This window comes from Alligator sinensis, unplaced genomic scaffold, assembly GCF_000455745.1.
Source record: "Alligator sinensis unplaced genomic scaffold, ASM45574v1 scaffold809_1, whole genome shotgun sequence".
Lineage (NCBI taxonomy): Eukaryota > Metazoa > Chordata > Crocodylia > Alligatoridae > Alligator > Alligator sinensis.
The window spans coordinates 2,153,234-2,165,787 of NW_005841956.1; the positions used below are offsets into that span (position 1 = coordinate 2,153,234).

The 12,554-nt window shown below is 42.4% G+C and overlaps 1 protein-coding gene across 2 annotated transcripts in view; it reads right to left on the reverse strand.

Moving 5' to 3' along the window:
- Positions 1 to 1,655: 1,655 nt before the first annotated feature.
- The window catches only part of AR (androgen receptor), a 108,169-nt gene continuing 97,270 nt past the window's right edge, over positions 1,656 to 12,554 (reverse strand). For both annotated transcript variants that reach the window (XM_025200132.1, XM_025200131.1), the window contains exons 6-8: positions 10,831 to 10,961; positions 10,079 to 10,236; positions 1,656 to 8,760 (exon numbers count right to left, since the gene is read on the reverse strand). In XM_025200132.1, coding sequence (XP_025055917.1) covers positions 8,605 to 8,760; positions 10,079 to 10,236; positions 10,831 to 10,961 — 445 coding nt within the window. In that variant the 3' untranslated portion in view covers positions 1,656 to 8,604. The remainder of the gene's footprint in view (positions 8,761 to 10,078; positions 10,237 to 10,830; positions 10,962 to 12,554) is intronic.

Sequence of the window (12,554 nt, forward strand, 5' to 3'; positions counted from 1 at the left end):
CAGGGCTGCTGCCTTGCTGCAGGCCTTCGCCACCTTGCGCTGGATGGTGAATTTCAGCAGGCAATGATCGCTGTCGCCCAGGTGATCAAGCACCCGCAGCCCCCACATGAGGTCGTCGCCCATGGCCAAGACCAGATCCAACAAGGCATCTCCCCTGGTGGGGCTGTGCACCTCCTGGGTTAGATGGAGGTCCTGTATCTCAGCTAGGAACCTACTTGAGCAGTCAGACCTGGCTGACTGCTCCTCCCAGCAGATGTCTGGAAAGTTTAGGTCGCCCATGATGACCACATCCTTTGACCTAAGGAAAGTTTAGGTCACTCATAATGACCACATCCTTTGACCTACAAAGACTGGACATCCCATACCAAGACTGGACTGACTGGGTCGAGATGTTAGGGGTTGAAGGAAGGAAGAAACATTCTTAAAGCATCATTCACATGTGGCACAAGGTCAAATTTCAGGAATATATTGCTAATTGTTAAGAAGGTTCACTTAGTGAGGGTTGTGGACATTAATTTCAGTAGGAAAATGAAAGATTTCAGGCTTGCAGCTTGGAGTTACATGGACAAGCATGGACACGATTTGGCTCTACAGCTTGTCCAATGTGCTTTCTGAGCTGCGCTCCTACCACTCAAGCTTCTCCACTGTAGCTCCTTAAGTGACTTGCCCTGCACTTGCCTTGTCATAGTATCCAACTTGTAGGCTCTCAGATGACTTCCAGTCCTAGATCCCCTATGCACTCTGCCAGTTCACCTCTACTCCTATTGCTGTTGCCACTGGTTTTCAGAGTTTTGCCAACACCCTGAGGTTCAGCAACTCCTGCCTTGGGCTTTTCTCTGTACTGACAGCTTAGCTTGGTGATTGGCATGAACAAATGTCAAGCACAGGTTAAGTTTGAAACTACTAATGCGTTCCTTTTTAGCTGCAACTCAAATAAGGGTTCGGAACCAGATCCTCCACAGCTGACTAAGCACAATACTATCCCGCTGCTCCAAGCTGTTTTTTGTATTGTTCAGCCACAAGAACATTTTCCTTTCAGTTTTCAGGGTATTGGTATATGTGGTTATTGCTATGGAAATACACAGTAGTCATTCCCAGTTATATGTGTACAAACAGGTCGTTTTGCTTTTAAGCACTTTGGTTTGTCTAATTTAAGCCTGGACAAATACAAATGTCCACTTTTCTGCTTTGAATTAAGAACTGGGCTGATAAAAACACGTCTTGTATTACTTGGAGATCACAGGTCAATTTTATAACGAAGTCTGAGCAGAATGGTTTCTAATTAGTGGTCATTTAACAACAGTGACAATCACATGAGAAGCTAAAACAGGAAAAGGACACTGGGCATTCTTTTAGCACCTAATTTCATTCAATACATTAATTTAATAAAATTCAGTTTAAAAGCTCTGAAGAGACTAGTATGAAAAGATTAGTCATTTCACGTATAAATGAATTAACAATCAAGATAAGGGACTATTTATTTTTCATAGTCAGATTTTAAGAATAACCCAAGCATAAACCCTTAACTCTGGAAAAATGGCCAATTTTTTTTTTTTTTGGCATGCCCAATAGAAATATTTTTCACCAAAAGACATTTTCCAAATGTGCATCTGAAATAAATGAAAGCCAAACACACATACACAGACACACCAGTGTTCCAACAAACAAGGTTCTGCCTTTTATTGTATTTAGAACAACAACAGATTTCAAGATTACAAAAAGAGAGCTGAACGCCACAGTGTGAAGTTTGTCCTGCTGTACAGCGTTGGCTGAGTGCCCACACTGAACTCAAGCATGAACTATACTGTATTATGATTGGTTGGTTGTTTATCCTTGGTATCAAAAATGCTTCTTTTTTAGTTAAGTACAAGCAAAAATAAATGATGTTTGACCTAGCATGGTAAATTCTCAGTCACCGATCTTTTGGGTAGGCATATTCAGCCACATCTTTGTGGGCTGAAACTGCAAGAAGTCATCTTTGGGCAAAATCTCAGCGATGCTTAACATAATAGGTGTCTGTTTTCTTTCTTAATGTATTTAGGGCTAGGTCCTCATTCCAGTAAAGTCAATGGAAAAAAAATCCATTGACTTCTGAAGGAGTGCAATTTAGCACTTAACACCTATAAATATAAGGGCCCCAGAATACCACTATTTAAAAAGGACTGTGGGTGTATCTACATGTTCATTAAAGCGCCATAATTACAATGCATTAAGTTTAGTACCTGTAGTTACAGGTACTACCTGAATGCATGGCAATTGGTACTACTGTGCATTACTGCCGGTGCATACTTTTTTGGTGGTGCTAATGCGCAGTAGAATCATTCTACTGAGCATTAGCGCATTACCACGGGTTTTGCCCGCCACACTAATGCACAGTAGAATTAGGCTACTGCGCTGGAAGTGTCTTGTGTACGCATGCCCTGTCTGAAAGAAATTGCAATTCTGTATGTGTAGCAAATATCAGTACATTTAACTGCAAACCTGGCAGAGAACAAGAAAAGCTTAGCAAAGTAATAGCACGGGCAGACAGAGACTGAACAAAGGACTTTGATGCCATGCCTCAGAAGCCCAAGGACTTGCTAGGTCCTTGGAATTGCATGACATGGGTGAAAATTTAGTGAGAAATTGGCAATGTTGTATTTGAAAGTTGGCCCAACCAAGCTGTGGGCTGCCATTCACTTCCTTTTGGTAGCCCCGCTGAATGAGAGATGTGTTTGCCTCATAAGCCTACTCACATACAGTGAGACAAAAGATTGCAGTGACTATTCTTTCTTGCTCCCACTGAGCTGTGAATTGGGAGACCACACCGGCACAGAGGCACCAGCAATAAACGTTTAGGATTATTACAAAGAAAAATATATCTATATAGAGAACCTTTAATTAAAGAAATATTAAGAAATAAACACAGCTGTCAATTTGCCACAGTCTTTATACAACATCTCTAAGACCCAACAGTATAATGCAAAATACCAGGGAGAGCAGCTCAGTATACATTTGCTGTGGTTTTATGTGAGGGACAGGCACGCACCTTTGGCATCTAAGAGTAGGCTTCCTTACCCTTTCAAAAGGGGAAGGACCCAGGAGGCCCATCCTCACTTCCAAGGCAGTGATTAGAGCACAGGTCAAACTGGGCTGAATGGATGGGTGTTACGTGGAGGGGTTGGATTCTGTGTTCCTAAAATTATTCCTCTCTCCAGTAAAGTCAATGGAAAAAATTATTCCTCTCTCCAAAATAAGTACAACTAAATGAGGAAAGGTAGTGTCCTTTGGACTCTTAGTGTCCAAAGAGTTTTTAGCACTAGTCTGCACAAGTCAGTTATGGAATATCGCTTTCCATACTTTGTTATTTCCAAATTACTCATTTGCCCTCTCAACTTAAGAGTGTTTGAATACATCGTGCCCACAAAACCTTCTCAGGGCTGCAGAGTGCTGAGGTTGCTGCATCCTGGATGACGGCACCCGGCCAGTGGAGGCAGTCCAGTTTTCACATGTACTGAGTGCAATTGCCAATGTACTTTCCAGGCACAATACCAGTCACTAACTGGACACATCTGAAGGTGCAGAGAGGGTTTAGAGGAATAGCTAATACAGGAAACATCATTTCTCTTACTCTGTAAATCCATTTTGAAACATGGCTACAAAATAAATATCAGCTTACTATGCATTTTAACACTAGGCGTTGAATTAAATCTCTATGCTATCAAAAGTGCGAAAGTTGGGGTTTTCTCTAGTGTTTTTCTAGTGTAAATATCCCCATCTAGCAGGAGGGTTTAAGGGACCTGGACAAACTAACAGTCACACCAGAATAAAGGATGCCAGCATCTGCTCGTGTACACTATGTAAAAATGGACCTTTTAAATCCTGGTCAGTAACTATCAGAAAAAGAGATTAAATAAATGTGTCTACTAACACATCCACAGACTTAAGGGTCCATCTACTGAAGAATCTCTCTCTCTCTTTCTCTCTCTCACTGAGAGTGAAAAATGTCCTTTAAGTAAGGATTCAGACTAGAAATTTTGGGTAACATCTTTCTCTCTTTGATTTTCTCTTTTACACTTTAAGGGAGAGATCAACATTGACAGTCACAGATGTATTGTATGTAAAAATGGGGAGACCTCTTACTGTCATAAGGTGCCCAGTGCATGGACATTTAGTCCTTTCGAGATGACACTGTTGGGATCTCTTGCTGTGGTTCAGGCTCACGCCTGTAGAGCCAGGAGGCAAGTAGCACATTACCTCACAAGGTTTAAATATCAGCTAAGCCATATTCATTCACATACAGAACATGGCAACCTCCTTACAACCTATTACCAGAGCAACAGGACAGTCCCTGGGCATGCACTTATACACGTATGTAATGGGGAATTTACCAGTATGTGATAATTACTCAGCATGTACTTGAGGAACCAAATTCCAAGGCACTTCTGTGGAGCCTGATTTACTACTTACTTACACCGTCATAATCCTATTGGCTTTCAACATTTCTTGGGTTCTTGACATTCTTGATTTACAATTGTGTAAATAAGAAGTGAATCAGCTTCTTGGGTTTTTGGTGAGTCCCTACTGAGGCAAACTCAGAGGTAGTTAATGGGAGCTTTATGTGTAAGGACTCAGCAAAAAGGGAGTTAGATCCTCAGGATTTGGCTCAAAATACACACTGGAGATTCTGTAGCAGTTATCCTAAATGACACTCCCCTGGTCTTTGGCAGGGTGGTATAGTTTTGGGGTACTTGCCAAGTTAAGACCATATGCAGTTAGTGCAGCCTGGTCATGCATGTAACTCCAAAAGAAACTGCGTCATTGTATCTGAAAGGAGAATTCAGGTCAGTGTAACTAGAGAGGGGCTTGCAAGATGTTTGCTTCCATGTTATGGAAAACAATGCCAAGTAAGCAAATGCCTTCCTCTACTTCTGGAGTGAGATAAAGCAAAAAGCTAAATGATCTGCTTAGTATGCTTAAGGAAAACTTCCACATTAGCGTATGGATTATGAGATTCCATTTGCTTTATTTAAGCAAACATAGAAATAAGAATGCAAACTTACTTTGCATACAAAATAAGAACTGAACTACAAAGGTACATAGCAACAGAAGCACTTTTGCACTTCTCAGGCCCTTTTCAGTTCCTGAAGCAAACTGAAGGAGACAGTCTTAGATAGTGTTTGGACAGATCCCTCGCAGAGATGATACAGAAAGGGAAATAGTATCAGTGGCTGAAGACAGTATTGGATGTGTACCCTGGAGGTACCCAAATCAGCATGTTGCCAATCCCCATTCTTTGACTGGATCCCTCAGTCATGCTTTCAGTAATGTCATAATAAATCCAACTTTCCAATTTAGGGGAAAAAATGGCAGAAACCTACCGAACACTTAAGAGCTACAGAATAAAACTTAACACCCCCCACCCTTCCCTAATACAGCTTGAATGGCACAGGAGCTACTAGTACACCTCAGTAAAGGCAATCTAGCTATGTATGTACAATATTGGACAGGCGGTATTCAAATGAGCACATTTCTTTCCTAAAGGATACATAGTTTGACAAGCACTATACCCACACATTGCAAACATTTTGCAGATGACACATGGACAGTATCCTCCTCCATCCCTACCCCATTATCTATGTGGTTCCAACACCAAACAAGGCTGTTTGTCTGTAAATGTTCAGTTCGACTTTAGATCTCTTGCCAGCACTCCACTGACACTCCAGAGTGGCACACAAAAGTGAAACCTTCGGACTGACTTGAGCAGTGCAAAATAGAAGCTTTCTTTAAAGGAAGAGTTTATCACCACTCTCAACATCCTTCTGTTTTACAGCAGAATGAGAATGCTGTGCCAACTCAGACCTTCAATGTATTTTTTTTTGTTACTCAACAGAAAATCCACAGTGCTGAAAGGCAGGAGCTAGTACATGCGGAGCTTTTTTACTGGTGCATTCTCAAAATCAGTAGATTCCAATGAAATTTCAGTTTTTTGTAACCCTCCAAAACAATGAAAACAAATATTCGCGATAGCAGAGTATATTCAATAGCATTAAAAAAGAACTCATTGCTGTTTCATTACTCTCCGGAAGGGGCAAAGGGGGAAGGATGCAATCAAATTAATCTGTCACAAGAGAGTTAAACTCATCCAAAAACACTGTAAACATACTTTTTGTTCAGAGAACTCTGCATGGGACAACTGGAGAGAATCAGGGAAACTCTGCGGCCACCTGCTGTGCTGACATTTACTCTGTTCAGATCCAAAACACATCACAAGGAAGCACGTGAGGCTGCCTGACTAGAAGAACAGTCATTGGCCACAATCCATGAAAGGCCCAAAGAGCAGAAGAATAGCGTTGATTTCTTTTGCATGGCAGGATTCAGTTGGAATAGACCCATGGATCTGGGGGAGAGTTGAACTGATGGGGTTCCACAAGCCTAAACCTCCTTCTTCCCCTCATGTTTAAATGGTTATTTGGCAAATGTTAGCAGCTGTTATCACACAGGAAATCCATCTCCTCCAAAAGCCAAGACTCTGTCTTTGTTTGGTTTACTTTTTTGGTACAGGAATACCCGTATACCAGACTGGCAAAGCGCTTCTAATGTGGACAGGACCATACAAACAAACCTGTGCTTTGAACAGTTGTAGTAAAATAACCTCCCTGAGCAAAACACAATGAATAAAGGTGCAGGTTTGCAAGTATAAGTGCATCTACACTGGGAATTTTTTCAGGCACCGCCATGTCAATCAGGGTAGCATCTCTTCACACCAATCACCCACATAGTTATGCCAGCAGAAGTCCATAGGACAGGCTTAAATCACTAACCAGGCCTGACAGCAGGACTTTTGCTGTTCTGTTTGACTCATGAGACAAGGGAAAGTAGGACTCTGAAGGGAACTGTGAGACATCAAGGTGAAGAATTATATTCCTACATGTTCAGTACAGCCTTAAACAATAAATCTGAATGACATTCATGGGCAGAATAATAATTTCTCAGGAATACCAAGTAGAGCTTTCCAGCGGGAGGATTCAAGTCAGTGTTACCCTGCTTTGAAAAAAACAGATGTCCCTTTCTGAAACAGTCCCGACTGCAGAAAGTTGCCAGTATCGAAGAAACTGAGTGTCTGATTTGTTTTGTTTTGAATAATTATTCATGTCCACCAGGCAGGTTTCTCTGCCTCCACTGGTTCTGCTGCAGGATGAAACACTGTCATCAATTCAGGCATGGTCTGTGGGTTTTGTTTTGATAGTGCTGTCTTTACTGTGTCATTGGTCAGGGTGTACTCCCTTGATCTCCCTTATGTGAAGATCTATCCTCATCAGGGGAGTTGTGTGCACCTCAAAAGAGGAGTAGGAGTTTCTTAAGTGATTTGCTTACAATTTCCCTGAAACACTATGGAAATCTCATGGCAATTTCATGCCAGTTACAATTGTTTCCAAAAGGAGCAGGATTGACAACAAAGGATCACTCGTCCTCACATAGTCCAAAGCACCAGAGCTCTGTGCTTCTGTGATGTTGGCCTGTAGGTGTCCGAAACAATCTGCAATAGAGTTCAGAAAAAAGGCAAATGCAAAGCATAACCAGAAAAATCTAGACTTTCAGATAACCCTAGTGAGAAACCAGAGACAAGTAGAGACACCAGACATTCAAGGAGAGCACGCCAGAGGCAGGGGTGTGAAGAGACTTCAGGCACTCATGAAAGTTGGATACAGCTGAGGAAAGGGGAAAAAAAAATTCAAAACTGGAATGTGACATTGGTAGACATCTGGACATTCACTGGACAGGCTTCAATCCAGTCCTCAGAAAAAAATGTCCTGGATGAAAACAGCCCTTTGCAATCTTTGAAGGTTTCCAAAGATCACAACCCTTTCCAGCCCTCCACTCCAGATCGGGCATTCCTTACAGAAGTGAGTACTTAATGCTTCTCTCAGCTGTGAAAAGACCATGGGTTTGGGGCCTGAACACATGGCCAGAGCAGAGGACAAGATACATATTTTCAGCACCAGGACTGAATATTCACAAGCTAGCAGCTGTCTGATTTAGAAAGATTTGATAACCTCAGCAAGTTGTGCTCTTTCCCCCCTGACACCTCTCTGTTTCACTACTACTGTATTTGAATTCACCTGTCTCTTAGAGACAATGCAAATAAAAAACAGGAAAACACCCTGGGGAATAAGGAAAATAACCCTCTCCCATAAATGCACAGGCTTCATTTGCTTCTTGCTTTGTTTTGTTTTAAAGTGAGAATGAAGGGTGGCATTTCTCCCAAACTGACATGGCACTGGGTCACAGGTATGTCACCATGGAAAATACACAAGCAAAAGACTGTAAACAAGTGCCACTGGACACTGTCACATAGTCATGATATGTCACAACATTTAAAGAGACACAGAGCCATCCAAACACAGGCGGAAGCCATGGCAGGTAGTTCAGTTCAGAGGTACCACAGGAAAAAATAGAAATGAAAGGAATCCCAGCAGGTAGTAGTTTGATACTGTACATCTTCTCACCAAGAGTATCTTTAGAGGGGATTCCCCAAGGCACTGCAGTACAGTAGTGCAGAGATAACAGGCAGGAGATGGCTGATAAGGGGGATGGCAGCGCAATGTGACTCTCTCCAGAATATCACTGTGCATGGAAGTAGATGGGTTTGACTTTTCCAGACAGGATCTTGGGAACCTGGACAGAGATGATTTCAGCCATCATTTCAGGGTAGTCCACGCTGACCATGTGCGCTTTAATTAAGAGGTCAAATGTAAACTGATGCAGCTCCTTGGCAATCTAGGAAAGAGAAAGGAGGAGGAAGGAAGGTCAAATGAATGATGTATCTTCTCCATCAAGTGGCTCTTTTCACACTGCTAACACTATGCAAAATACAGAGAAACCATTAACAGGTACTACAGTGAAGTCCTGGCTCACCTACTGTAAGCCAGGGTTTCTGCTCTCTGGACACTACAAACTTTTTGGTGTCTGGGAATAGCTGCCAAATGGCTGTTGTTTGTCTTGAGAATGAAAAAGTGAGCTACCCAGGCTGTGGGCTGCATGTGTAGCAGACGGAGCAATGCAGTGCTCTTATTACAAGAACACAGAGGCCTAAGAGGTGTTTCTGTTTGAAAAATAACTACATAAAAATGGTGCTTTCTTACTCACAGAGGTGCGTTCAGTATGGCTAACCTATCATTTCTTTATCTTATCTTTTCCCTGTAGAGACTAAAATAGCCCTCAGAAGATGCAACCTATATTAGCCTGAGTTCATATTGTTAACTAAGTCCCAACAGTAGAATTATTATTATCAGTGATGAGGTGCCAGTCAGGAAAGACCCACTGATGTAGCATCACTGATGAAGTGAGCTCCATGGTGATGCTGACACTTTTGAAAGAGGAATTACACGGTTAGTATGGCAGTTGGCTTTGACTCCTCAAGTAGAGCTGTCATCTTTTTCCTGTTCTGTAAACATAATGTACACTTCAAATCTCCCTCAGAAAACCTCTTTAAGCATGTGATGGAGAGTTAAACAGTAGGTAACATGAGGGAAAGTTTGAAAAACTTGGATGTATTGTTTCTACAGTAGAAGCACCAGAAAACTGTCAAAATCTACTTAAAATGCATACCTCTGTTTTACTGTATCTACAGTACTCTCTTGTGCTTCCCTACAATGAGCCTAGCTAACTACTCATCTGGATTAGTTATCTCAGGTGATCAACCAGCTTGCTGGTACCAGTGCTGTAGAGCATGCAGTTTCCTGCAAGTTTTTCCCTCTTCTTCTTTTATTAATAGTGACATTAGGACAAAACCAGGATCTCTCTCAATAATTTGTTTGTCTTTGAGTCCTTGGCTACAGTGATGAGCACTACAAAACTGCCAATAAAGGAAGTATGTCATGAAACAAAATCTTGGGTTAGAATACTCTCTACATCATCACAGTCATTTCCATGGCCACCAGTTAGGAGGCCATTTCCTTATGTCCCTTACAAACTTGTATGCATCTGCCACATTTCCTCTAGCCCCAAATCCCAGAGCCCCAGTAGACTCTATGACACCACAGAAAAAGACTATTAATGCTTCCATGCATCCGTCCATGCTGTTGCCCTCTCTTACAGGATGCACGGAGTCCAGGACCTTGGTGAGCTGGTAGAAGCGCCGAGAGCAGGACGTGGGATTCTTTCTCTTGTAAGCAATGATACGATCTAGTTCCTTTATGTAGTTCATTCGAAGTTCATCAAAGAGCTTCTGATTCTTCAGTCCATCCACTGGAACTGTAATGGGGACATGGCAAAGAAACAGTAACAACTGAGGAAATAGCTAACCCAGGTACAACAACAACAGGGATTGCATCTTTCCCTCAGCTTTGCTGGAGGAAGGGCGAGCTTCCCCATACAACATAGCTTTTGTTTCATGTTCTGATTGTTACAAAATAGAGGCAGCATGACAGACCCAGCACAGGCTGTGGTCAGATTTTCCTGCTCACCTGGTTCCTACTTGGAGGCCCATTTAGCAAGAACGGTTGAACAGATAGACAATCTCTCCAGGGGCACAGCTAGGTCAACATCTAGGACAGGACTTTACAACAGGCTAGGGAACTGCATAGGGAGTTCCCTAGCCTGCAACAGCAGAGGACAGGACTGCATCGCCTTTTCTGGCCTTACTGTCATGGTCATGATTCTCTCTCTGAAGATGGCTCTCTTAAACCCACCACAATGGGATAGTTTGAAACAGAAAGGGAAACATTCATTACCACAATCTGGAGTGTTTGAGTACCTAAACTGGTAGGGTTACAGAACCACCTCTATAAAGAAACATTCAGGACATATCCAGCAATAAGTTTTGGAGAGAAGGGTGCCAATACTCACTAATACTGAAGAGAAGTAGGGCTTTCATACAGAGAAACTCCTGGGGTGTGATCTGAAGCCACCCAAACTCCTGAGAGAGATGCCGCATCCTGACACACTGGCTGTACATTCTGGATTTGTGCATTCGGTACCTGGTAAAAAGGCACACAACATGTCGGCAAGAAGACGAAAGCACCACCAGCACGATATATGCATGCTGCTCAGTATCTTTATTAAAAAACCCATCAACCCTCAGTCTAGCCTAGTGCAGTCCATCTAACTTATCTCTAGCAGAATCTCATGGCAGCAAAATCTGAATACAGGAAAGGAACATTTTCCAAAATACCAAGTGTAATGGGAAGGGATGACCACATGGGATTTTAAAGGTTCACTTGACCCTCTGCTTTCTCCAAAAGTGACTGCGATGTTTTACCATATTTAGCAAAGCAAAGAGGGTGTGGATTCTTGTGTGAGCTTCTGGAGGAAGGATTACAATTTCTGCTTACTCTTCAGCCCTGTAGTGACAGGAGGGGAGGCAGGATATCTCAGGACTTTCAGGATCTCCATTTCTTGCCACAATGTGGCTGAAGGCAAAAATGGAGTGTAGCCTGCAGGAACTCCAGATACCTTTTTGTCATCATTCTGCATTGGGACATTAACATCAAGGCAGAAATGTCCTTGCTGCTTCCTTGTAAAACCTGTGGCTTATCCCCTTGCTGCTTTTTATATTCACTAGACAAACATTTATAATAGATTTATTTGCTGTATCAGTAACAGTCATGAAATGCCTTATCCCCTGCTGCTTTTTATATTCACTAGACAAACATTTATAATAGATTTATTTGCTGTATCAGTAACAGTCATGAAATGCCTCATCACTTGGAACTTCCACCATAGCAGCTGCAAGCAGAAAACCAGGGGCTCCTGGAGGACACCGTCATGCATAGGGAGTTGGAGAGGTCAGTACCCTTTGAAGAAGGCATGCTCCAGATGAGCTGGGACCAGTTGCAGTTAGGAGCTTGACACAAGCCCTAATGGTGTCGTGTGAGTTGGGGATGAGTGTACTATAGAGCAGGTGAATAAAGAGACTACATGAAGATGTGCACTGGGGAGAGAAAGCAAGAATAAAGCCCCAATTTGTATGATTCCCCCATGCATAACTGTTTGGTGACGTCAAGAAGAAAAGGAAGAAAAGGAAGGAGGGAAATTGAAACCTGGACCCCAGGGAAAGGAAGGCCTGAGGGAGGAAAAGGGAATAACTAAGCAATCAAAGCAAGAATATGGACAACTGTCAGGAGACCAATACTGAGGCCACCCTAACTGGGCATCAATACTGTGCCACTCCTCTTCTCCTTTCTTTTCTCTTTGCACCAACAGAAAGGTAACACTCCAGGCCGTGGTAACTTTCAGAGGACTTTGGTGAAGAGAGAGCAAATCCTAGGACTGGGAGCCCTGACAGTTCAACTGATCAGCTGTAGCTGGGCAAAATTTGGTGTTTATGCATATCTCACAACCTAATTGGGAATGAGGAAACTCTATCAGAAAAGACTGCAGATGCCTCAGGCTATAAAAATACCTGCAGTTGTCAGATTTTGCCTCCTTGGAAACATTAGAGTACAAATGATTTATGACCTAACAAGCTAATTCCTGGTACACTCTGAGCACATAACTCATTCCAGACATTTGCCATAATCAACTCACTGTCAACTATGCAAAGCTCCCTTTTATTGGCATCTCTTTCCCCT